The sequence below is a fragment of the Calliphora vicina genome, chromosome 2 (assembly GCF_958450345.1).
Source record: "Calliphora vicina chromosome 2, idCalVici1.1, whole genome shotgun sequence".
Taxonomy (NCBI): Eukaryota; Metazoa; Arthropoda; class Insecta; order Diptera; family Calliphoridae; genus Calliphora; species Calliphora vicina.
Window position 1 is genome coordinate 16,985,326 of NC_088781.1, and position 24,182 is coordinate 17,009,507.

General features: G+C 30.0%; 6 protein-coding genes across 7 annotated transcripts; 1 reads left to right on the plus strand and 5 right to left on the minus strand.

Moving 5' to 3' along the window:
* Positions 1-225: 225 nt before the first annotated feature.
* Positions 226-1,845, minus strand: LOC135949912 (RCC1-like G exchanging factor-like protein). Its single transcript, XM_065499368.1, has 2 exons — positions 1,648-1,845; positions 226-1,591 (listed from the first exon to the last, which is right to left on the minus strand). Exons 1-2 carry the CDS (start codon positions 1,745-1,747, stop codon positions 324-326), a joined length of 1,368 nt encoding a protein of 455 aa, XP_065355440.1. The 5' UTR covers positions 1,748-1,845; the 3' UTR covers positions 226-323.
* Positions 1,846-2,681: 836 nt separating this feature from the next.
* Positions 2,682-12,695, minus strand: LOC135950041 (uncharacterized). Of its 2 annotated transcripts, none has more exons than XM_065499529.1 (4): positions 12,562-12,695; positions 12,267-12,447; positions 3,857-4,577; positions 2,682-3,792 (listed from the first exon to the last, which is right to left on the minus strand). In XM_065499529.1, exons 2-4 carry the CDS (start codon positions 12,366-12,368, stop codon positions 3,662-3,664), a joined length of 954 nt encoding a protein of 317 aa, XP_065355601.1. In that variant the 5' UTR covers positions 12,369-12,447; positions 12,562-12,695; the 3' UTR covers positions 2,682-3,661. The 2 variants fall into 2 exon arrangements, with proteins under 2 accessions (XP_065355601.1, XP_065355603.1); XM_065499531.1 differs by having other exon boundaries at positions 12,551-12,646.
* Positions 12,696-14,975: 2,280 nt separating this feature from the next.
* On the minus strand, positions 14,976-16,730 carry LOC135951940 (post-GPI attachment to proteins factor 2-like). Its single transcript, XM_065501697.1, has 3 exons — positions 16,524-16,730; positions 15,723-16,455; positions 14,976-15,651 (listed from the first exon to the last, which is right to left on the minus strand). Exons 2-3 carry the CDS (start codon positions 16,348-16,350, stop codon positions 15,515-15,517), a joined length of 765 nt encoding a protein of 254 aa, XP_065357769.1. The 5' UTR covers positions 16,351-16,455; positions 16,524-16,730; the 3' UTR covers positions 14,976-15,514.
* An 856-nt stretch (positions 16,731-17,586) lies between these two features.
* Positions 17,587-20,406, minus strand: Saf6 (SAGA factor-like TAF6). The gene is made up of 6 exons (XM_065501155.1): positions 19,884-20,406; positions 19,674-19,820; positions 19,316-19,610; positions 18,569-19,246; positions 18,215-18,345; positions 17,587-18,164 (listed from the first exon to the last, which is right to left on the minus strand). The coding sequence occupies exons 1-6, from the start codon at positions 20,262-20,264 to the stop codon at positions 17,628-17,630; spliced, it is 2,169 nt and encodes a 722-aa protein (XP_065357227.1). The 5' UTR covers positions 20,265-20,406; the 3' UTR covers positions 17,587-17,627.
* Positions 20,407-21,085: 679 nt separating this feature from the next.
* Positions 21,086-22,259, plus strand: Pex12 (peroxin 12). The gene has a single exon (XM_065501344.1). The coding sequence runs from the start codon at positions 21,175-21,177 to the stop codon at positions 22,060-22,062; it is 888 nt and encodes a 295-aa protein (XP_065357416.1). The 5' UTR covers positions 21,086-21,174; the 3' UTR covers positions 22,063-22,259.
* Dbp21E2 (putative ATP-dependent RNA helicase Dbp21E2) lies at positions 22,210-23,973 on the minus strand. Its single transcript, XM_065501343.1, has 2 exons — positions 23,053-23,973; positions 22,210-22,989 (listed from the first exon to the last, which is right to left on the minus strand). Exons 1-2 carry the CDS (start codon positions 23,902-23,904, stop codon positions 22,252-22,254), a joined length of 1,590 nt encoding a protein of 529 aa, XP_065357415.1. The 5' UTR covers positions 23,905-23,973; the 3' UTR covers positions 22,210-22,251.
* Between the last annotated feature and the right edge of the window lie 209 nt (positions 23,974-24,182).

The window sequence follows — 24,182 nt, forward strand, 5'->3', positions numbered from 1 at the left end:
ATTTAATAATTAATTTTATTAAATTATTATTTTGATTTTCAGAACAAATTTATTATATCCAATTTGTATTTGTCAATTCATTGCATTAATATTTTGAAAGCTCATAATTCTAATTCGAAATCCTTTTAATATGTCTGTTGGTGAACATATTTAATGAAACAACACCATTTCAACTTGAAATTGAAAAATCCAAATTTATATTAGTAAATAGCAACGTCATTATCGTTTCCATTTTTTCTGCTGTAATTTATATTTTTATGTAATAAATGTCTACATACATATTTTCCTTAATCTATAACAAATAAACTAACATAGACTTAAGTTTACATAAAAGGTTTACACATGGCCAATGTATGATCAACACCAAACGCCACTTTCGTAACTTTACCGTTAACTGCTGTTTTCAAAGGGAAAAATTGATCTTGTTTATGACCTAAACCTAAATGACCAAAACGATTTTTGCCCCACATAAAAAGATCGCCATCCGAATTAATGGCGCCCATATGGAAAACGCCACAACCTATTGAGGTCACATAGGTCTTATCGCTAAAATCATTTCTGCCAAAGAGGGGTGGTAATAGATGTTGTGGCTTAGATGTTTGTTCAACATAAGGACCAAAGCCTAAAATACCAAAACCCCAGGTGTAAACAAGACCTTCTTCATTGAGGACCATGCAAAAGGATCCACCAGCAGCTATGTCTTTAAGTTTACCAATTCCTTTGGTTAACTTTAAATATTGTGGAGTGTTTATTTGAGTAATGGCATTGTCAGAGTCATCCAATTGACCATATTCAGAATTGCCCCAACCAAAAACTTCTCCCTTGTCGTTAAGAGCTAGTACACAATCCGAAGAACATGCTAATTTAACTATATGTTCTTTTGATATATCACCCAAAGCCTGAGATATTCTTCCAGTAGTTTCATAATGTCCTTGGCCTGTTTGACCATCTGCTCCCCAGCCACATGTATAAACACGTCCCTGTCGGGTTAAAAACATTGTATGGTCCTGACCACACACCACATCAATAATTTCATCTTCCTGGCCACAAATATCTTTTTGAGATAAACGATATATTAGGGAGCTACCTTTATAGGCTTCATCCTCAATTATTTCGCGACAACACTGACCATATGCATTATTGCCCATAGAGAAGATGGTGCCATTTTTAGTTACCACAACCAAATGTGCTCTTCCAGCTGACATGCACTTAATCATCATATCTTCATCTGTTTCTCCCGCAACTCTAGGCAATTTAATGGCCGTGGGATATATTATGACATCTAAATTTCTGGGATCATTGGAATGACCTTTCATTTGTAGACCCAACTGTGAATCGGTATTTAAACCAGCGCCAAATAATGTCTCACCATCTGAACGCTTAACAGCAAAAGCTGAGAAGCCATAGCCAGCAGTTATATCAATTATTTCATTATTTACCGAAAATTGCATGCGAGTTGGATGATGTATCATTTCGGTATAACGTTCCTGAGCTTTTTTGACACTTGTTTGTATGCCCAGAGCTCCGGTCTCCTGGTAGCCCCATGCGTACACTCGTTCCTTATGAGGATTTGAAGGTTTTGTTTCAATAACTAAAATAAAAATACAGTCAAGGTAAATAAACAGAAATAATTATTTTAAAACTTACCTTTAATTTTAGTTTGATCTTGTTTAAGCAGACTCCTTTTCGCTTTTGTTGTGTATGTGCGATACAGTAAATTTTTACGTCTTGCTAAATTGGCCAGCATTTTTATTTATAAATTTATATTTTCGCTTATATTTTATAACTAAACTAATTAAATTAATTTATTTGGTAACAACAACATGCTTCAATTATTTTGTGTTGTTGTTGATGCGTATTGTAAACACAGCTGTTCATGTAAGGATGACAGTTTGTTAGTACAACAATTATCGATAGCTAGTGGTGGCATTGATATTTAACATAAAATGTTGAGGTAATTTTTTTACCCAGAGTCGATTAATTTCGCATTCGTATACGAGCAAATAGTTATTTGAACGTGCTTTATTCCGATCGAATAAAATGTATAGAAATTCGTGTTTTATAAGTGGATTTTTAGATTGTGCTAACTTTTTGTTCGGAAAATAACGAATAATCGTTACGAAAGTCGAAAAGTATGCTAACAAAAACTGTTTTTTTGTTGTAAAAAAAAAGTAGATTTTTCAAAAATAACAAAAGTCGAATTTTCAATAAGTCGACGAGTGGTGTTTTCACACCACTACGAATCTTGAGATATCTCAGTGAGTAGTATCGGGGTTTAAATATGCAATAAAATGTATTTTCCTGTTTGTACCCCTTATGGGTTAAATTTGAAAAAAATACCAAACACCTGACAATTTTTTTAAGTATTGGTTACCAAATTTTGCTTTTTTTACTTCTTAAACCTAGTCCAAATATCATCTCTCTAACTTTTGACATTTGGACTAGGCGATATTGAATCAGTCAGTTACTCAGTAATGTTGTGCGGATTGCTCCATTATTTACCATAGCTCCCACATAAGGCCCACTTCCGAAAATCTAACAAACATAAATCTCTCAATGTTGATATCCAAATGAAATTCAACACAAATATGTTTTATATTTACAGAAATCACGAGATCTAATTTTTAAGATTTCTATACTCATTATATTTTGTACCTCCAAAAAGTCATAAAAATTAAAAATTTTAGTTTTTAATGTTTCTTTTATTTATATTCTTAATTCTATGTTTTTTATTTGTATTTTTTTTAGTTAAACATTATACACATTAGATAAATTATTCTTTGAGATAACATTTAATAAAATTCTGATTTTTCTATATATATATTTATTTTGTATTGTTTAATTTGATGAGTGTTAACGACACATGTCTTGATCTTTACAAACGTGTTCTAATGGAGGTTTTGCTTTGTATTGCTTCAACATTAATATCAAAATTAAAAAAATAAAAGAATAAATCTGCAGTTTAATTGAATTCATTATTAAAACATAGACATTGAATATAAAAATTTTGAAAACAATCATAAAGAATTAATTTAAGGGAGTTTGAAAATATTTAACTATTTTTACGTTTTTTTAAATTTACTTTAATAAAGGTACCTGTAGGTATTTCATCGCTTCTTTGAAATATGTAATATTTTCGAAAATAATTTTGATTAAGCTTGAAAAGGAATGTGTTCGTTCGGTGCGTAGATGAATGTAAGTATATAAATAAGAAAATATTGGTTACAGATAGAAATGATTATTAATTTAATTTTATACAATTAAAACGGTTTATTTGTATGCCAATGAGTATATGAACCAAATGCACAATTTTAAAAACCACAACAACAATATCTTAAAAAATCCTTTAATCCAATTTATTTTAATACATATTTTTTATGTTTGCTTTGTTATTATTGCTAAATTTAAACTTAGGTTTTCGTTTCTTTTAGTAGCATTTATTTATATATAATGTTTCGTTTTTTTTTTATTTTAAATTTAGCTGATAATACAGGATGATTATACAATCAAAAAACTACACACTACTAAAAAAGTTTTGAAAAAGACACTCGCTACAGGCGAGATCATTTGTTTCATTTAGGTAAAATTACAAATCAATTTTTTTTATATGTTTTTTTGTATTTAATATTTATAATTTATGCAGAACTTAGTGGTGATAGTTCTATTTTAAATGTTGCCTTTCATACTCTTCAATTTCACCAATATTAACAATATCAAATTCGACAATTCCTTTGCCAGAGTACTCGGCAAATTTGCCCTGATCAGCCAGAGGTTTAGCATCACGTTTAAAAACTAAAATAAAAAGAAATTATTAAAATATTTACACTCAAATATGAATGTAATAAATTCTACTCACCTCCTGATACATAATTGTCCAACATATACACCTTCATGTCATAACATTCGTTAGCAATACGTTCCGATATAAGAGTTAGATCTGTAATTGGAGGCATAACAACTCTCATGTTACGTCTTACGCGATCGGTATCAATATTATAGTAGCCAGAGCTCATTTTCTCCATTAAATCGATAAAGCTTTTTGGTGGCAATGTGGTATTACGATCCAAAGGCATTATGAAACAACGATTGGCTGTGGTATCAATAATAGCCGATTGATTTTCTTTAAAATCATGCATAAAACGTCCATGACGGCCATCTTTAAAATCAGGTACATCGATTTTTGTATAACTCTCATCATCACTTATGTCCATTTCGATTTCTTCGCGAAAGAAATCATCGTCATTGTTGCCATTGCTATCGAAATTTCTACCAGTCAGGCGTGGCAACAACCAATTGAAATTCAAATCAAATTCATCTGGTTGGGGATAGAAACGTGGCACCGTTAAATTACTGGTCAATTCATAGGGTACATCGCAAAATGTACGATAATGAAATTTGGTTGGATTGTCTGTGGTGCCAAAGGAACGATAAATGAAATAGCCACCAAACATGCCCAACAAAATCGTTATGAAGATGAGCAAAATCGTTAAACCATTCTTGATGCAATTGAAGGCGGGTGGATGAGTGTAGTGTACCGTTTCAACATCACCACCATTATTGGGCAGATAAGCTTTTGGCTGAAACAAAACAAAAAAATTAACAAATTTACTATTAAGATATTCTAAGAAATTTTAAATTATGTACATATATAAAAAACAAGTGTGCTATATTCGGCTATGCCGAAATTTAAACACACTTCACCAAGGCATTATTTAAACTAAATTTTAGGTAAAAAAAATTTGGTGAAAAAATTTTAAGTGAAAATCCCACTATAAAAATCAAACATCATTTTCTCTACTCATTCTCCAAAAATACAGTTGTACCCGTCTTCAACTTTCATTGTAATGTATTAAAAACTGTTTTTTGCCTCTACTGAAAATATTTTCTTTAGAGGAACAAGTGCGATATATAATTTATGGAATCGCAAAAGAAAAATGTGCAAATTACTAACGGAATGACAAACTTATGGTGAAGGGTATATCAAGAGTAGTGGTAAAATAACAAATTTCAGTTTACTTAAGGTGTTAATTTAAAATTTATTTTTTCTCCGATGACATATTTAAATTTGGTTTACTTTTCCAAAAAAAAATTAATTTGATGTATGCAATTGCAATTAAATAGTTTACATATACAAACATATTCATAATATGTAACTTGAAGATGGTCAACACAAACCAAAGACCCCCTTCGTTCTCATGTGTAAACAACAAAGCATTTATGAACTCAATAACTAAATGAGCTTTGTTCGATGACATGGATATTGCCGGAAAATCAATATGAACTAATAGACATTGTATGTGTTACATATTTTAAATTCATATGTTTGTAAATAGCAAATGTGAATCACTGTTTTGCACAATTGGATTCAATTGATTGTTTAAAATAAAAGGATAAATAAACATCAACATTTAATTGAGGCATTAAAGCAAAATTTATAAAAAGAGTTTTGTAAACTTTTAGTTGTTTAATTTAACTGTATGCATTTGCACTTACAGAAAATATATACAATAATTTAATAATAAAAGCTACTGACAATATTTTATACAGAATTAAATGCACCCTTCACCATGAATAGTAATTTTCACAATATTCATTTGAGATCATATAAAAATATATATCTAAATATACATATATCTCAGTCGAATTAGCAATATTCGTTTGCCTGTTGGTTTCGGAAGTCTACATGCATACTTTAGACTAAATATTGGTATCAATACAAGGTAGGGAAAAGCAATCACCCCATGTTCTTTTGCTGTAATTTTATTTTTAATGAAAAACTATGGTTCTGCTTTTACAAACCTTGTATATTAGGTTCGTGAGAATTTTGTATACTTAAAGATAAAGTATAAGATTCAATATTCTTGAAATCGAACAAAATAAAAAAATTATTTACATCTGATCAGTTGTATGAATATTGTATAAAAAAGTATTGATATTACAAATTAGCCACATTTTACACATTTTTCTTGTTATGGTATAATTTTTTTGATTCGATACGACCTTAATTAGCATTATTTGTAGCATTTCAAAATTAGTAAATATTAGAGTCTGATCGAAACCTAATATTCGGCCTAATCCAAATATGTAATGTAAAAAATCGTGCGATTTGCAGAATATCAATTTGTTAATTTTGCATTTTTGAAAACCAATCGATTTGCAGATCAAGCGCGATTGAAACAAAACATAAATAAATTTTAGTTTCGGCTTACCAGTAACAATAATATTCAATAAATTGCATTATATACATGAATTCAGTGTAGCTATTTACAACAAATTTCAGTGGAGTCGCATTTCTGGTCATATAATTTAAAAGTAATGACAAGCAAAAGAATATGATCTTTTAATATATAAGAAAATTATGTATAAGATTGTATTAAGCCACAATATTCTTTTTTATAATATGTATTTTGTTTACATTTGCTATGTACTACAATAATTTACTATTAATAATTCATTATGACTTTATAATTACAGTAGGAAAAAACCTTTTGTTACAAAAAAAAAAAATCTTTTATTATAAATAGAAAATGTTAAATGAAATACCTAAATGCATACAAACATTTACTAATTAAGCCTAAACAATGAAAACAATTTTAGAAACTAAGTGTTAATAGATATTAATATTTAATAGATTTTGTTAGAAAAAAACACAAAAACAACACAAAATATGATTATAAAATCTTTATGATATTTTAATTTATAGCTAAAACATATGATAAGATAAAACATTTCTATAAACATACATATACTGAAACAAAATTTAAAATTAAACAAAATACAAAAACCTAAGGTGTTTTAGTTAAAAACATTGCCATTAAAAATTACAAGTCAACAAACAAAAATACTTTCACATGCAAAAATGAAAGCAATATTAAAAAAAATGTAGCGTGCAATTTTTCTAATAAAACGTTTTGTTTACTTAAACGATAAATTAATGTATATTTTATAGATTGATGCTAAAGTCCATTAAAAATAATAGCAAACGTATAAGTATTTGTTCAAATTAAATACATATTTCTTAAGTAACGACTGCACTAAACTTGGATGTAAACAACAAATTTAAATACAGTACAATAATATAAGTATATCGAATATTTAAAAACCTTATCAAAGTTATTATTAAAAGAATTATAGTATGTATATGGACTAATAAAAGAGTTGTGATTCATCCAAACTTTGAAACAGGCCTTCATCTTAGTAAATGCAACAAATAAATAAAAATTCGTTTTTTATAAAAAACTAAATTTATTTAAAACGGTTATTCACAAAATTAAACATTATTTAACAAAAATTCAGTTATTTTTTTTTAAAATTTTAAATTTTCTAGATTTCAAAGTTTAAAAAATACTTTAATCGAATGTATACTTTAATTATAATACTTATTAGCATTGGCAAAACTATGGAAAATTCAAAACTTCTGCAAAAAAGAAGACTACAAAAAACAATTGGTCAATTCACTAGGTCTCCTATCATGTCATATTGTTACGATTCGGTGGCTCGACTTAACCCATAAGTTTTTTAAATAGTTATGGCCATGGCAATATTATGGTGTGGTATTGAATTTAGGGCAAGGTATGGTTCTAATTCGTATCATAAAAGATACTGTAACTGGAATTGAATACATATCCATTTTAAACGATATTATGTGTCCATACGCTGAAAAAAATAGGCCTTTTGTAGATTCCAGCACGATAATGACCCCAAACACACCTCTAGTATTGTAACCAAGTAGTAACAATCCAATGAGGTACGTGGTTTGAAGTTTCCTGCCCAATTGCCAAATCTCTCCTATGAGAAATCGTAGATCGCAAAGTACGGACTAAAAATTATGAAATATTTCAAAGGAAACGATTGAATCTTCAATTGATTCAAGTGATATCCAAAATAATGCAGATCCTTAAAAGGGCCAGACAATTGTTTTGTCAATATCATAATCTATATATGGGGAATTTCATGTCAAGTGAACCAACTTTTGAAATCGATGTCTTCCGATCGGGATGAAATTTGCACCAAGGTTAGCTCTATTGGATAGTAACTCAGACACAATTTTTCAACAACATCGGTCGAGAACTCTCTGAGTTATAGGGGGTAAAATTTTGACAATTTGGTCAAACAGGGGTTTTTTCTTATCCATGTAACTTATTACCTATTGTTCTTAGCAAAATGTGTCCCAAATAGTATAGATAGCTATTTCTTCGATCTTTCGAAAAAAAATATTTAAAAAAAAAAAATAAAAAATTTTTAATATTTTTTTTCCGAAATCAAAAACTTTTTTTTTTTTTTTTTTAAATTTTTTCTCTTTTTTTTTTTTTTTTTTTTTTTCTTAAAATAAAGTTTAGATATTTTCCTTGAACACCTACTTGGTCGCTTAGTGGGATGCGAGTGGGATATCTATCAAAATAAATATTTTGTAACTCAAAACATAAAATTTTTGACTTTTTTTGCAAAATCAAAAACTTTGTTGACTTTTTTTTTTCAAAATGGAACCTTTTTTAATCTTTTTTTTTAGGTCAAACAAAAGCTTAGATATTATCCTTGAAGACCCTTTTGGTCGCTTAGTGGGATGCGAGTGGGATATCTATCAAAATAAATATTTTTTAACTCAAGACTTACAATTTTTGACTTTTTTTTTTGCAAATACGATTTTTTTTTCCAAATGGGCCCTTTTTTAAAATTTTTTTTGTAGTCAAAAGAAAGCTTAGGTCCATTCCTTGAAGACCCTTTTGGTCGCTTAGTGGGATGCGAGTGGGATATCTATCAAAATAAATATTTTGTAACGCAAGACATACAATTTTTAATTTTTTTTTTGCAAAATCAAAATTTTTTTCCAATATGGGCCCTTTTTTAATTTTTTTTTTTGCTCAAAAGAAAGCCTAGGTCCATTCCTTTAAGATATTTTTAGTCCCTTAGTGGGATGCGAGTGGGATATCTATCAAAATAAATATTTTGTAAAAATTTTTTAATTTTTTTTTGCAAAATCGAAATTTTTTTCCAATATGGGACTTTTTTTTAAAAATTTTTTTTTGCTCAAAAGAAAGCTTAGGTCTTTTCCTTTAAGACCTATTTTGTCACTTAGGAAGATGTGAGTAGGATATCTATTAAAATAAAAATAAACTCAAGACATTCAATTATTGACTTTTTTTTTGCAAATTCGAATTTTTTTTCAAAATGGGCCCTTTTTTAAAAATTTTTTTTTAGTCAAAAGAAAGCTTAGGTCCATTCCTTTAAGATATTTTAGGTCCCTTAGTGGGATACGAGTGGGATATCTATCAAAATAAATATTTTGTAACTCAAGATATACAATTTTTGATTTTTTGGCAAAATCAAAAACTTTTTTGACTTTTTTTTAAAATGGGCCCTTTTTGTATTTTTTTTTTTTTTGCTATAAAGAAAGCTTAGGCCTATTCCTTTAAGATGGTTTTGATCGCTTAGTGGGATGCGAGTGGGATATATATCAAAATAAATGTTTTGTAACTCAAGACATACAATTTTTGTGTTAAAACATTTCTTTTGATAGATATCCCACTCGCATCCCACTAAGGGACTAAAAATATCTTAAAGGAATGGACCTAGGCTTTCTTTTGAGCAAAAAAAAAAATTAAAAAAGGGCCCATATTGGAAAAAAATTTTGATTTTGCAAAAAAAAATTAAAAAATTGTATGTCTTGCGTTACAAAATATTTATTTTGATAGATATCCCACTCGCATCCCACTAAGGGACTAAAAATATCTTAAAGGAATGGACCTAAGCTTTCTTTTGACTACAAAAAAAATTTTAAAAAAAGGGCCCATTTGGAAAAAAAATCGTATTTGCAAAAAAAAAAGTCAAAAATTGTAAGTCTTGAGTTAAAAAATATTTATTTTGATAGATATCCCACTCGCATCCCACTAAGCGACCAAAAGGGTCTTCAAGGATAATATCTAAGCTTTTGTTTGACCTAAAAAAAAAGATTAAAAAAGGTTCCATTTTGAAAAAAAAAGTCAACAAAGTTTTTGATTTTGCAAAAAAAGTCAAAAATTTTATGTTTTGAGTTACAAAATATTTATTTTGATAGATATCCCACTCGCATCCCACTAAGCGACCAAGTAGGTGTTCAAGGAAAATATCTAAACTTTATTTTAAGAAAAAAAAAAAAAAAAGAGAAAAAATGTTAAAAAAAAGTCAAAAAAGTTTTTGATTTCGGAAAAAAAATATTAAAAATTTTTTATTTTTTTTTTAAATATTTTTTTTCGAAAGATCGAAGAAATAGCTATCTATACTATTTGGGACACACTTTGCTAAGAACAATAGGTAATAAGTTACATGGATAAGAAAAACCCCTGTTTGACCAAATTGTCAAAATTTTACCCCCTATAACTCAGAGAGTTCTCGACCGATGTTGTTGAAAAATTGTGTCTGAGTTACTATCCAATAGAGCTAACCTTGGTGCAAATTTCATCCCGATCGGAAGACATCGATTTCAAAAGTTGGTTCACTTGACATGAAATGCCCCATATATATAAAACTACAAGGCCAGACTCACTCGCCCAGCACAAACCGTTAAAGCTAGAAACTTGTAATTAATATTTCAATTTTCAGAATTAAATTATGTTCTTATTTTTTGTTGTTACCCCCTGTCTATACTTAACAAATATTTATCATAACAATTAATGACGTTTGTTGTCAAGACAAAGTTGTCTGTACAAAAGCAGTAACAATTTTGTCATAACGAAGCAATAATACTAATAAATGGAGACTATACCTGATAATTTTTTATCCAGACAACCATTTTGAAGTTTATTATGATAAAAATTTATCAGGTATAACCAGTAGGTTAATATAAGTAAATTAAAGTATGTATTAAAAGTATTAAATGAAATATTAAAAAAAAAATACAAATGTTTCTATTGTATTATCAATCAACATAAAATTGAGGAAGTCCATGTTTTTTTTAGCATTTTGTGAAGAAGACTTGGAATTAATAATTAATAAATGAAATCATGGTCATCACATCCAAAATTTTACGAAAAGTTAAGAAAAATTTGTTAAAAGTTCCCAATAATGTACTGTATTTAAAAAAAAATAAAAATTGCTTAAATAAAAAAGGTATAATAGCTTTTTTTGCGCTACCCTGTATAATAAAAAGTTAAAAATACAATATTCTTTTTCATGCGAAATTTTTGTTTGTTTACAAAATAGAAAACAAAACTAATAAAAACAATATAAATGCATTTATTAATAATGTGGAGATCATACAAAATTAAGATATAGCAGAGAAGAAATAGGAATATTAAAATCAGATTCAAATTACAGAAAAATAAAGTGATTTAATTCGCATTAATTGAAACTTTTATAAAAATACTAGGTACCTATAAACCAAAGTAAGGAAATACTGATTTTATGTATATCGTATAAACTACAATTCGAAACCAGCAATACAATATGGATCGGGTTTATATTAAAAAAAATAAAATATGAATCTTTTAAAGTTTATGCCTATTTGTTTAGAAGAAGTGTACTCAAATGTCGCTACGATTTGTACCTATCATAGCTTTATGCTATGATTAATAAATATTTTGCTTTATTAGCAACAATAAGTCTGACAAAGAATAACACAAGTCTCATATCTACAATATTTCACAATAACCCATTTTTTCTTTAGTTTTTATAAAAAAAATACGCAGTAGAAATATTTTTGCTTATTTAACAAAAGACATTTTTACCAATAATGTATAGGTACATATAACAATATTATTTGTAAAAAAGGTAATAATATAAATATACAGTAAAATGAAACCAAAAGATAAAATGACAATGAAAAAAATAATATCAACAGGATAATTGCTAGATAAGAGATGGGTCATGGCTACAAAAAAACACACCAAAGGACCATAAAATAAAAGTAAACAAATAAGACTACAATAATTTGTACATACACTGATATATACCTTGTATATAATATAAAAAATAAGAAATAACATACATGTAAGAGTATATTACATGACGCAGTAAATGACAACGAAAAGAAAAAAAAAACAGAATATCAAAAAGGGAAAAATCAATAAATGCACTTGACTGAACCTGACACAAGGATACACAATATGAAATATATAACGAAATATACAGTAAGTGGAACTCAATGTTCAATGCTATATACTACTGATGAAATCAGCCAAATTCTCGTATATCAATTATTAGCATTGTATACAAGGACAATAGTGTCAAGGAATTTTAATTTAATTGAAAAAAAGTGTTATTTTATTACAGTTTTCTGTACAGGAACTTACCCCCAATAAAGATTTCTCCAGATGATCTTTTCCAAAGCCCAGACCCAAGGGCAATGGTAATTTAAAAGCCTTTTCAATTGAGGGTTTTGTTATAATTGTCATGTTAGCTAATTGTTTCTTCTGTTTTATTTCTATTAAAAATTAAACAGTTCTTCACAAATCACAACTTATTCAAAATATACTAGAAAGAAATGGAAAATTAGTTTTACACTTTTGATGTTTTTTTTGCAAAGATACAGTTATTTATTTTATATCTATTTTTTACAATATGTATTATATTTTACTTTTTCTTTACTTTCTATATTTGTTGGTTCTTTTCTGTTCAAGCTCTGAATAAAATTTGCTCCAAAAATCGTTTAAGAAAAAATAGTAAACACCAAGGCGAATTTATTAATAAGGTGATGACGATACAACAACATTTACAAAAACCACTTACAATGTTTTAGTTTTTGTTGTTTGAGCTGTCAAAATCTGTCTATTGTTTTGTGTCTTTTACGTTTGGAGTAGTTTTCGCCGCAACAAACACTAGTAAATTTGACAGCTCGAACATCTAAGCAACAAAAGCAAAAAATAATCTGCTGTGGCGTCAATACCACCTTATATTAAATTCGCCTTGGTAAACACCAGCGTTGCCACACATAAACTATTCCTACCTACTTTTTTTTTTATTAAAATTACAAAAGGAAGTAAATTATTTAATAATCTAGGTATTTTATAACTCAAATTCTGCTTGTGTCATTTATAAACCAATCATAACGAATTGGCCATTTACAAGGTTCATGCAGAATACTATTACGATACAAAGATTTATTCATTAAATTTGTTTAGGGATTTCACTGTAGGACTTAATGATCTTATCCAAGGTGCATTTAATAAGGTGCCATCGGCAGCACAGCTGATTATAGAAATAGCACGCACAAATGTCAAACTACATATATAAAAAATATTCGCCCGTACGTCCGTATGTCAAACTCTATATATAAAAAATAAGTGAATTCGCCTGTATTTATTTCAATTCGCCACTGCTGTCACCTTGTTAAATACGCCTTGATCTTATCCTTGCAAAATTTATTGAATTACAATACCTATATTGTATATTTGACATAATGGCGTTCCGGCGAATATTTTTTATATATGTAGTTTGACATTTGTGCTAGCTATTCTATAATCAGCTGTGCTGCCGATGGCACCTTATTAAATGCACCTTGGTGACTGCGATCAAGGCGTATTTAACAAGGTGACAGCAGTGGCGAATTTAAATAAATACAGGCGAATTCACTTATTTTTTATATATAGAGTTTGACATACGGACGTACGGGCGAATATTTTTTATATATGCAGTTTGACATTTGTGCGAGCTATTTCTATAATCAGCTGTGCTGCCGATGGCACCTTATTAAATGCACCTTGACTGCGATGAAACAACTGATTATTTTTTTATGCAGTTTGAATTGTCAATTCACTTGTGGTTGTTGTGGCGAAAAATACAACAAACCCAAAAGCAAAAACAACAACAGGCAACTTTGACAGTACACCTACTTTTTAACAAAAACAAAGTACTTGTTGTTTTTGGTATTGTTGTAGTGATGCAGTCACCCAAGGCGAATTCATATAAGGTGGTGTCAGTTCTACAAAAACAACGATTGGTCTTAACAAATGTCAAAAAACCAAAATGAAAAATTCAACAAATAAGTATTTAAACTTAATATAGTGTAGATAATTGAATAGTGAGGGCTTTAATTATTTACGTAAATAATACATTTTTTAATTCACTTATTTTTTATATATAGAGTTTGACATACGGGCGTACGGGCGAATATTTTTTATATATGTAGTTTGACATTTGTGCGAGCTATTTCTATAATCAGCTGTGCTGCCGATGGCACCTTATTAAATGCACCTTGCTTGAACCCAAGGTGCATTTAATAAGGTGCCATCGGCAGCACAGCTGATTATAGAAATAGCTCGCACAAATGTCAAACTACATATATAAAAAATATTCGCCCGTACGTCCGTATGTCAAACTCTATATATAAAAAATAAGTGAATTCGCCTGTATTTATTTCAATTCGCCACTGCTGTCACCTTGTTAAATACGCCTTGCTTGAACCCTTCCAAGGCGAAATTAACACAGCTGAGTAAAGGGTTGCCAAGTCTTTTAGTGCATAAAATTATGCATTTTAAAAATGGCAAAAAATTATGGAATAAATATTTAAAAACAAATATGACTATATCTGTGTTTACTTTATTATATCTTTCAATATCATATTGGTTTGTTTTTATCATTTGATAAAAAAAAATTAAAATAGATTTTAGATAATTTATTGAGGAAATTTGGCAACTGTATTTAAATAAATTTTGAATTCATTTCGAATATCTGTTGCGTAACAATCGGCAACCGTCTTTACCGCATTTAAATTAAAATCAGTTCTTCGTTGAAAACAATTGTATTACAACAATTCATTGTTATTACCCTAATTTCATCAGGTGAAATATTGTTGTTAGTAGTTTTCTAAAACGATGGACCAATATACCAAAGGCATTCTCCACTACTGTTCTTGCTCGCGACAGTCTATCGTTGAAAACTATTTGTTCTATGTCAGTGGTATAAAATTAAAAGGTTTTAGTTTTTTTTTTGAAGGAAATGCCGCGTCCTCTAAAAAGACATGTGGAGCTTTTATTTTTTGAAAAAATAACAGTTGAAACATATTTTTAGACTTTTAGAAAGTATTTTTTATATTTTATTTAAGTTATCGTTATAATTTTAAATTGTAGCCTTTCGTTATAAATATGTACTTAATTATATAAATGTATTTAAGTAATAAAAAAAATGTATTAACTATAAATTTAATAATTTTATTTTAATAAACAAGCTAGCTAATTTTTAATTAAAGACAAAAAAATTGTGTATGTATATGTACATTTTTTTAATTTAATTAAAAAAAAGTCGATTCCCTGAAGCTGGCAAAAATTTGAACGTAAAACTAAGTTATTAAAAATATAATTTAAACAATATTAGACTTTTTTTTAGAAGAAAATACTATGAAAAAAGTTAAAGGCTAAAGAAACTAGCGGTTTTCAATTTTAAACTAGTTTAAAATTATGATTGTTAGTATGTAATTTGATTTAAAAATCAAATCAATGGATAACTATAACAATATGGAAACAAATATGTAAAATTTTTAAAATCTTAATCAAGTTTTTCCATACTGAAATTGTTAAGTCAATTAATAGGAGGAGTCTACTAACTATAAGTGCGATAAATACAGTCCATTTTCCCAATCGAAACAAATATTGACACCGAAGAAATCCCAATAGGCAGTCATATGATAACCCATATTGGTAAAAACTACTATGTACTCGAATAAGGCAAAGAAAGTATAAACTGCAAAAGAATAATAAAAATGTTATAGGTATTAATATGTATGTATATGTTAAAATATTCTAAACACTTACCTCCCGGTTCACATTTTGCATTGTGCCTTAAGAAAAAATAGCCCGCCATGGCAAATGCCACCAAATTTGTAAGAAACAAATAAAATTTAAATCTAACAGATTTCTCTTCCAATTCTGTTAATTGTAGTTTACGCCCATTTTTATGTAGAAAATATGTTATCAGCATGTATAGTTCACTGCAAGCAATAAAAGTTACAAACGAATTCCTATGCATTTCGTAATCATCGGAAGAAGTCCATAGTGACAAACTTAGTAAAGCAAAATTTTCTATTATATTTAAAGTCACCGCGGTGCGAGCAAAAATGCGACGATTCTTGCGTATATGATCACGATAGTATTTTGAGTAGATGTGTGAAACAGCCAAACGTATGGGTAAATGCAAAATTATGGCCAGCCTCCAGACAGTCTTTTGAGGCTCATAGTTTCCTATGGCCGCCGATATGGAAGGTAAATAATTGGGTACATCGCAGTGCGTATAAGTGGCCCGTTCAAAATCAAACATTAAGGTCCATATTATCGTAAAAAGAAAAGCACCCAGTGCTAAACTTACCGCACCTATAGCTAATTTGGAGAAGGCAACATTGATTAGGGTCTTTGGAGCATTTAATCGTTCATATGTTGGTAACATTTTCCATTAATGTTACACTATTTCTTTGGTCAGTCGGCTGCTTGATTGTTTCAAAGGGTAAAACGTGTGTAGTTAATTGATCAGGGGCTAATAGTGACATGGGTGCTGCAAAAATTAATTTCAAAATTATTATTACTTTTTAATACCACTCACTTTTAAGCTTACACATTTACCTTGTCACTCATAATTTTATATTTAACTTAGGTTTTCATATATGCATGTGTATATTTTGTATTTACTTTAACTGTGTTGCATTTTATTAATTGAGGTTGTCTTTTTTTAATGTTGCCCTTATTATTATTACAATCAATTTATCAAGGTATTTATTTATTATATTTTGTTGTTGTGTTCATCATCAAACACTGTTGTTGTTATAATGTACGTAAACAAAAATTCACTCTTTCTTTTCACACCGCTCCTGTGTGCGTCAAAATGTCAACAAAAAGTTAGCAACAATGCAATATGAAAATGTGTTGGCAACGCGTGCAACAGAATACACTTTGCTATTAGTTTTCTTTAAGAGGTTTATGTTTTCCTTAACAAATCTGTTATTTTTATACCCTTCAAGCAAGGGTATATACATATAAGTTTGTCACTCCGTTTGTAATTTCTACATTTTTCATTTGCGACCCCACAAAGTATATATATTCTGAATCGTTATAGATAGCGGAGCCGATATAGCCATGTCCGTCTGTGTGTTGAAATCAACTTTCTGAAGCCCCCAAATAACTTACATACACGAATGATACATCAATATCTCCGAAATTCTTCCGGCTCGGTTGCTATTTAAAATCGAGAAAATCGGTCCACAAATGGCTGAGATATGAGGAAAAAACCAGGACAACCTCGATTTTTGACCCATATCTGGATTACTAAATCATTAATATAGACAATATGGATATCTACTGATAGATATTTCAAAGACCTGTGCAAAGACGTTTATAAAACCATACTAAGTTGGACCTACAATGGGTCAAAATATTTTTTAACCCGAATTTTTTTTGTCACCATCATTTTTTTCACTAAATATTAAAAAAAAAATTTAAAAACTTAAAAAAAAAATTTTTAAAATTAAAAAAATAAATTATAAAATTTAAAAAAAAATGGAAAAAATTTAAATTTTGTTTACCTAAAAATATTTAAAATTTTTATTTTAAAGTATAATTTGGTGAAGGGTATATAAGATTCGGTACAGCCGAATATAGTTCTCTTACTTGTTTTTATATAAAACGCATATTTTTTTTTAATTTTAAAACTATATATTTCTTAAAAACTAATCATATTTTTAAATGATAATAGCTACATAAAGGTATCATTCTTTTTTCATTAGTTAACGGCTTAAATAGTCGTCTCTTGGCTATAAGTATATCATTTTGACCATTGCCATTTAACTTTTCATTTCTATGACAAATATCTCCCGTTTGTAAACCAAATTTATTTTTCGCTTTAATTATTACCGGACGACAACCGGCAAATTTAAAACGTATATTGCCAGCACGATTTAAATTCATATTAATCGGTTTCAGGTCCGGAAATACTTCATTTATACATGGTTTGGGCTTTAAAGCCTTATTGGGATCATCACCATGACACATGGCTGCCGCTAGGGTGCTCCATTCCAAGCGTCTTACACCTAGCTTAGGATTAAACTTAAATGTGGCTGGCTTGCGTCTGACATAACGATAATTTAATAATTTCTCATAATACTGAGCATGGTGAATCATAAATGGTTGCAATTTATCGCCTCCACATACAAAATCTAACCATTCATAGAGGAAGATATCGTCGCGACCTTGTAGGAAAACCGCTGAAAGCTAAACCAAATATGAATAAATATTTTTTAATTTCGTTAAAAACAACTTACCGCAAACTCATTCCAGAGAGGTTCGGGTATATCATCGGCTTTTAGTTTGTACAAAAATGGTATAAATTCACGAAAAGCATATTCTCCCAGGGCTATGAGACCGCGTACAGCACGACTTATGTAATTGTAATCTATAGTGAAGTATAAATTAAAATTAATATACATACATAATTGTAAAAAATATAAAAATTAATTAAAAATCTTGGTGAAAAAAGCAAAATCGGTTTAAAAAATCTTGAAACATTTGTTTGGCTGAAAAACAAATTTTTGACGAAAAATAATTTTGGTCAAAAACTACTTTTTTGTTGAAAACAATTTCACCGTTTATTGTAATATTGATTAAACACTACTTACCCCTTTCAGTACTTATGAAACGTCCCTCAAAAAATCTCTCCAATCTCCGTGTCACATGATATAAACATTCACTTTGGAAATAGCCATTAATTGCAGCCAAATGTCCCAATGTTTCACATAAATCATCCACTAGCTTTACATCAACTGGGGAGGCAAAATACTGCGAAGTTTGATAATTACCAGCTGCGCTAGCATCAGTAGTGCTGCAGCCATTAATTTCCTCTTCATCCATATCTGGTTGCAGCTTATATATTTTCTCCGCATTAGTGTTATTTGTTTCAAGGTTTTCTATGGTCGACTGAGTATGATCCAGAAACTCTGAATCCAGATTATCCATTTCAACTTTAATTGTATTTTCAGCAGTTGAATCTTCTGTTTTATTATTCGAGGCAGCAGATGCTTGTACTTTAATGCTTTCATAGGGTGCCAATAGTTGACATATGAGAATTTCAGCCAAGTGGAAATATTCTTCTCGACAATCAACATCTCGACACTGAGGATTTGAGGATAGGGCTCTAAGCAAACGCCAGCAACGTTGACACATATCAGGACTTTGTTTAAAGGCTATAATTTGTATGATTTTGGTAAGTAACAAACGATAACTGTTGCCCATTAAAGGACTGCAAGCAGCTTCTGTTAAAACCACATCCAAATCATCCGTTGAGGCATTCAAAGCGACTTTTGTTATAAAAGAAATAGGTTAGTTATTATTTTGTTTGTGTTTAATGTTTATGTGTTTAAACTAACCGTATATAAAAGCGGGTACATATTTCTTGAGATTCTCCATGTGTTTATCTTCAATGGGCCATGAACATTTAAAGTCGGCACCTTGTGCTAAATTGAAAGTTACATCCTTTTGGTATTCATCTCTGAGCTCAATGATTTTGTCGGAATAGAAAAAGTAGCTGCCATCATATTCAATACGATCCCAATCACTATCCATGGCCCCCAAGCAAGGTGGAATATCTGAGTCTCGTACAACTTCATTAACCAAATCGTATGTTATGTTGCCTCCCGAATGGCGAGCATAGGTTTTAATATTCTAAAAATATTCATAATATATTAAACTAAATTTTAATTCAATTATATATGCATAGCTCATTACATTAATCAGTTCCCACAACCTGTAAGAAGCATCTTCGGCCACTCGAGCACATACATCTCCCGACAACTCAACATCACTTTGGTCATGTTGTTCCCATATAATTTTAATAGATCTAGGCTCCAAACCAGCATAACTTTTGTGATTACTCTGAAATTCCATACACATGACAAAATCTTTATAAATATTTAATGTTTTTTCTGTTAATCTTACTCTCGCAGTGGTATTCAATTCATCCCTTCCACCAGAACCTCCTGATATTCCTCCGCTTCCATGCTGTTGCATGGACGATTCAAACATATTTCCTGTTCCTCCCATTCCACCCCCAGCCATTAACGACGAAGTGGGTGTGGTTGGTGTTGTAACTAAGTTCAATTGATTTGTTTGATTGCTTTGTTGCTGCTGTGTAACTAATTGTGCCGTTGCTGTTGAACTGGCCAAATTGCCGGTTGCATTTTTACTGGAATTACCACCGCCACTACTGTTGATTTCTAATTTGGTTGATTTTGTTCTGGCTTTTGTTGATTTTTTTGTAGATTTGGTTTGTGTCGTCTTCGGTGTATCTTCGTTCTGTTGCGTTGTGGAAGTTTTCATAATTCACTTTGATAATTTTTCACAAAAACAAAATAAAGCAAATAAAATAAACAAAAGCCAAGAATTGTTTCAATTTGCAAAACAAAATAAAAACAATAATTTGTAAATAAATATTTTTGCGATGCACAAGATTAGTGGTTGCCACTGCAGGGATTATGAAAAAACTAACAGCTGTTTGGAGTTTTTCAAAAGAGAGGGGAAAATTAATGTTATCGGTTTAAGGGTTGTCAAATTTCTTTATTATTAAAAAAGGATTTATATTTGAAATACAATTCATTGAAATATTTATATATGTATATGTGATCTTTAATTCTATAAATTATATTTAAAATTTATACGACCGAATGTAAAACAAATACAATGCAATATACATTTTTTCAAACATTCCAAACAATTTTAAAAATTTTAAATTTTTTAATATTTCATTAAAATATATTTTTGAACAAATCAAGATACCTGAAACAGTTTATATTTTCATAATTATTTTGCTGTAAATATTCATATTTTCTGTTTGCTTGCCTCTTTCTTAAAGTGCCACAAAGCTGGATGTGAGTGGTATATCTTCAAAATTGTTTCCCATTTTTTTTCCATGAATATACCCAAATTTTGTTTCAATAATTTGTTACGTTTTAACTTTTAACATAAAGTCAAATAAACAAAGTTGTTTATGAATCAAAAAACCAATATAAAATTAATGGTTTTGCTCAACGTGAGCCCTACTACTATAACTCCTAAACTCTCAGTCGGCAACTCTTTGATAACAATGAAGCGTAATCGATTTTTTTGTCATCACTTTTGTTTACAATTTACAACAGCTGACTGTCAAAAAATTCTATTATCAACGGTGATAAAATTAAAAAAAAATAAAAATTTATTAATTTAAAATAGAAAAGCCAAGAAAGTAAAACAAATGGCTGAGGCAGCTAATGTACGTCAAAATTTACAGAATGTGCCCTCAATATTTGAAATATCTGCGGCTGAGACACTGGACAATCTTATCTATCCTGCCTTAAGTAAAATCTTTGATTATTTTGGACTGCGTTTGGACTTTAAGCTTTGGCAAAAACGACGCATTAAAGAAGAGCTGTCTCCCGTATTTACATGGTTTTTACAATATTTATATTTGCGCAAAAGAGGATCATCGTTTGGTGAAAGTTTCTATGGTTTGCAGAGAACCGATACCCTAAGTGGCAATCTATTGAGCCGGCAGCAAGAGGTCATATCAGCATCAATATTGACATTAATGCCATACATTGAGAAAAAGTTGAAGACAAGAGCACAACATGAAGATATATCCAAATGGGAGGAGTATTTATTGAATTTATTTCATGCCTATAAAGCTTCCAAGGCTGTGCACACATTTATGTATTTGATTAAATATGCCTCCAGTCATTCACCTATTTTCCGGGCTTTAAAACTAACATTGCGCTATCCAAATGAACCACCTAACGAGGATAAAACTACATATGTTTTCCTAAAACTTTTGGAGGTTCTAGCGTTTTTCCTACAGTTTATACAATGGTGGTATTCGAATGATCAGAGACGCAAGGTGGGTGGATCATTGGAAAATCCTGAACCAATGCCAGAGTCGGCAGAAATGTTGAAAAAATGCAATACCCCAGCTGGCGATTGTCCGGTTTGCCTTATGAAAATTGAAAATCCTACAGCTTGTTCGGTGTCGGGTTATGTTTATTGCTGGAAATGTATTGCATTACGTCTAAAGGAACATTCTGCAACTTGTCCTGTGACCGGCTATGCCATAACTATAGAGGATTTAATACGAATTTATGAATCGTAGTTAGGCCATAAATTAGTTAATTGTATATTTTTTTAGATTTATTGTGATTTTGGTTTAGGTATTATTTAAAATAAGCAAAAATTATTACAATTTAAATAAATGCAGAAATAATTTTTAACCAAAAATATTTTATTATACAATTTGTACATGTATTAACAATACGAAAATATTCCAATAAAATTACGTTAATTAAAATACTTCTTCATGATTTTGTTGTGGCAATTCAACACCAGCTTCTTTCATATCCTTCATAATTTTCTTATTAATAATATTCTTAATATTAGCATTTACATCGGGCAGTAAACCTCCACATCTGGCTGCATGTTCTATGCGCTGAACAACATCAATTTCCCGTCTTGACGATATTATATTCGTAACTGCACATTTCTCCGTATTACCAACACGACCAATACGACCGCTACGGTGTATATAATCCGATACATGTAAAGGGAAATCAAAATTTATAACATGTCTGGCTCGAGTTGTGTCCAAACCTCGACTTCCTACATCAGTGGTAGACAAGACATCGCATTCGGCATTTTGGAATTGTTCAAAACGTCCCAAGCGTATTTTCATTAACATATCACCATTTAGATTTAAACAGTTTACGCCGCTATTATTCAAGAAAATCGAAACATAATCACAGGTGGGAGTTTTATTGGAAAATATAATCACTGGACGTCTAGCAGACAATTCCTTTTTAACAATTGTCAAGAGATGGGCCGGCCGGTCTGATTTGTTAACTCTTATAAAACGTTGATCAACATGAGGCATAAGTTTATGCAGATGAGGACTTACAACTTCGTGAATCGTTTCCACATCGATAACTTTGTGCAAAAGTTCACTAATATTCGTAGGCATAGTCGCAGATGCCAAAATTAGCTGAGTACCAATATCCTTATCGTTTTGTGACATATTTTTATGGAACTAAAAGAAAAATAATTAAATAAGTTAAACTTTACATTAGCATTTTTCTGTTTCTCTACTCACTGGAAATCTTTTCATAAAATGCACCAGTTTATCTGAAAAGCTGTCATCGAGCAGAGTATCAGCCTCATCCAACACAACATGTCTGACATGATCCATTTTATATATACCAGTGGTTACCAATTTACTTAAGGCGCCCACAGAGGCCACCAAAATATCAACATCTTCAAATGAGGGATTTAACATTAAATGTTTTGTATTGCCACCCAATATGGTTTTCACTCCCACATCTAAGTTGCGGGTCAATTTCTCTATAACCCCTCCAATTTGTGAAGCCAATTCACGACTAGGTGTTAGTATTATGGCCAAAGGTGTATTAAATTTCCTTTTATTTAAATCACTAGCTTTGTGTGCAATAATCTTTTGTATTACAGGCATTAGATAGCAAATGGTTTTGCCACAACCCGTCTCAGCTGCTATCAAAGTATGATGATTCTCGTTTAGCTTTGGCCATCCCTGACACTGTATGCTCGTTAAAGTTTTCACTTCAAATTCGGTTTTTAAGTTTTGCATTAAAGTGTCATCGAAAGATAATCTGGCTTTATGCAGAAATTCTTGGATATCTTGCATATCTTTCGATTTCTCCTGTTCATTGACGGTGGCATTGATTTGAAACCAATCTCCTTTGGCTTTATTATTTAACCAGCCCGATGAGGCCAGAGGAACTGTGCCAAATTTACAATGAGCCTCCAAAGGTGTGTAAAGATTGAAGGATTTTCGTTTGCATTGTATAAGCGCTGGTCGATCTTCTGTTTTTGACTTGGCTGTGGTGTGTTTCGTTTTGATGGCAGCTTGTGTTGCTGCATAACGTCGTAGATTAGGAGAATGTAATGTTTTTGTTAATATTTGCAACATTTTTAATTGATATTTTTGTTTAAATAAAGATTTTCGATTATAACACCGGCAGCGTGTTGTTATTATTTTATTTTTACATTGATTTGTTGTTTTTGTTTTTTTGCTCAACAGCTGTTTGTTCGTAATTGTGTAGGGTTTTCTATTTATTATAGTCGACTTTTTAAAGAGCCCTTTCACACTAGGCACTTTAGTTGAGCAAGTCTCTTGTCCAACAACAAAACAGCATGTTAAATTTTCTTCTCCTTAACCAGACATTACCTCTGGCATCAACAAACACA

Coding starts and splice junctions, on each gene's coding strand:
- LOC135949912 (XM_065499368.1), bottom strand. CDS start 1,747: ATGCTGGCCAATTTAGCAAGACGTAAAAATTTACTGTATCGCACATAC. Junction 1,592..1,647: donor AGATCAAACTAAAATTAAAG/GTAAGTTTTAAA, acceptor TTTTTATTTTAG/TTATTGAAACAAAACCTTCA.
- LOC135950041 (XM_065499529.1), bottom strand. CDS start 12,368: ATGACAATTATAACAAAACCCTCAATTGAAAAGGCTTTTAAATTACCA. Junction 4,578..12,266: donor TGGAGAAATCTTTATTGGGG/GTAAGTTCCTGT, acceptor GTTTTGTTTCAG/CCAAAAGCTTATCTGCCCAA. Junction 3,793..3,856: donor GGACAATTATGTATCAGGAG/GTGAGTAGAATT, acceptor TTTTTATTTTAG/TTTTTAAACGTGATGCTAAA.
- LOC135951940 (XM_065501697.1), bottom strand. CDS start 16,350: ATGTTACCAACATATGAACGATTAAATGCTCCAAAGACCCTAATCAAT. Junction 15,652..15,722: donor TGCAAAATGTGAACCGGGAG/GTAAGTGTTTAG, acceptor ATTCTTTTGCAG/TTTATACTTTCTTTGCCTTA.
- Saf6 (XM_065501155.1), bottom strand. CDS start 20,264: ATGAAAACTTCCACAACGCAACAGAACGAAGATACACCGAAGACGACA. Junction 18,346..18,568: donor TTTCATAAGTACTGAAAGGG/GTAAGTAGTGTT, acceptor ACTTCACTATAG/ATTACAATTACATAAGTCGT. Junction 18,165..18,214: donor CTCTCTGGAATGAGTTTGCG/GTAAGTTGTTTT, acceptor TATTTGGTTTAG/CTTTCAGCGGTTTTCCTACA.
- Pex12 (XM_065501344.1), top strand. CDS start 21,175: ATGGCTGAGGCAGCTAATGTACGTCAAAATTTACAGAATGTGCCCTCA.
- Dbp21E2 (XM_065501343.1), bottom strand. CDS start 23,904: ATGTTGCAAATATTAACAAAAACATTACATTCTCCTAATCTACGACGT. Junction 22,990..23,052: donor ATTTTATGAAAAGATTTCCA/GTGAGTAGAGAA, acceptor TTTTTCTTTTAG/TTCCATAAAAATATGTCACA.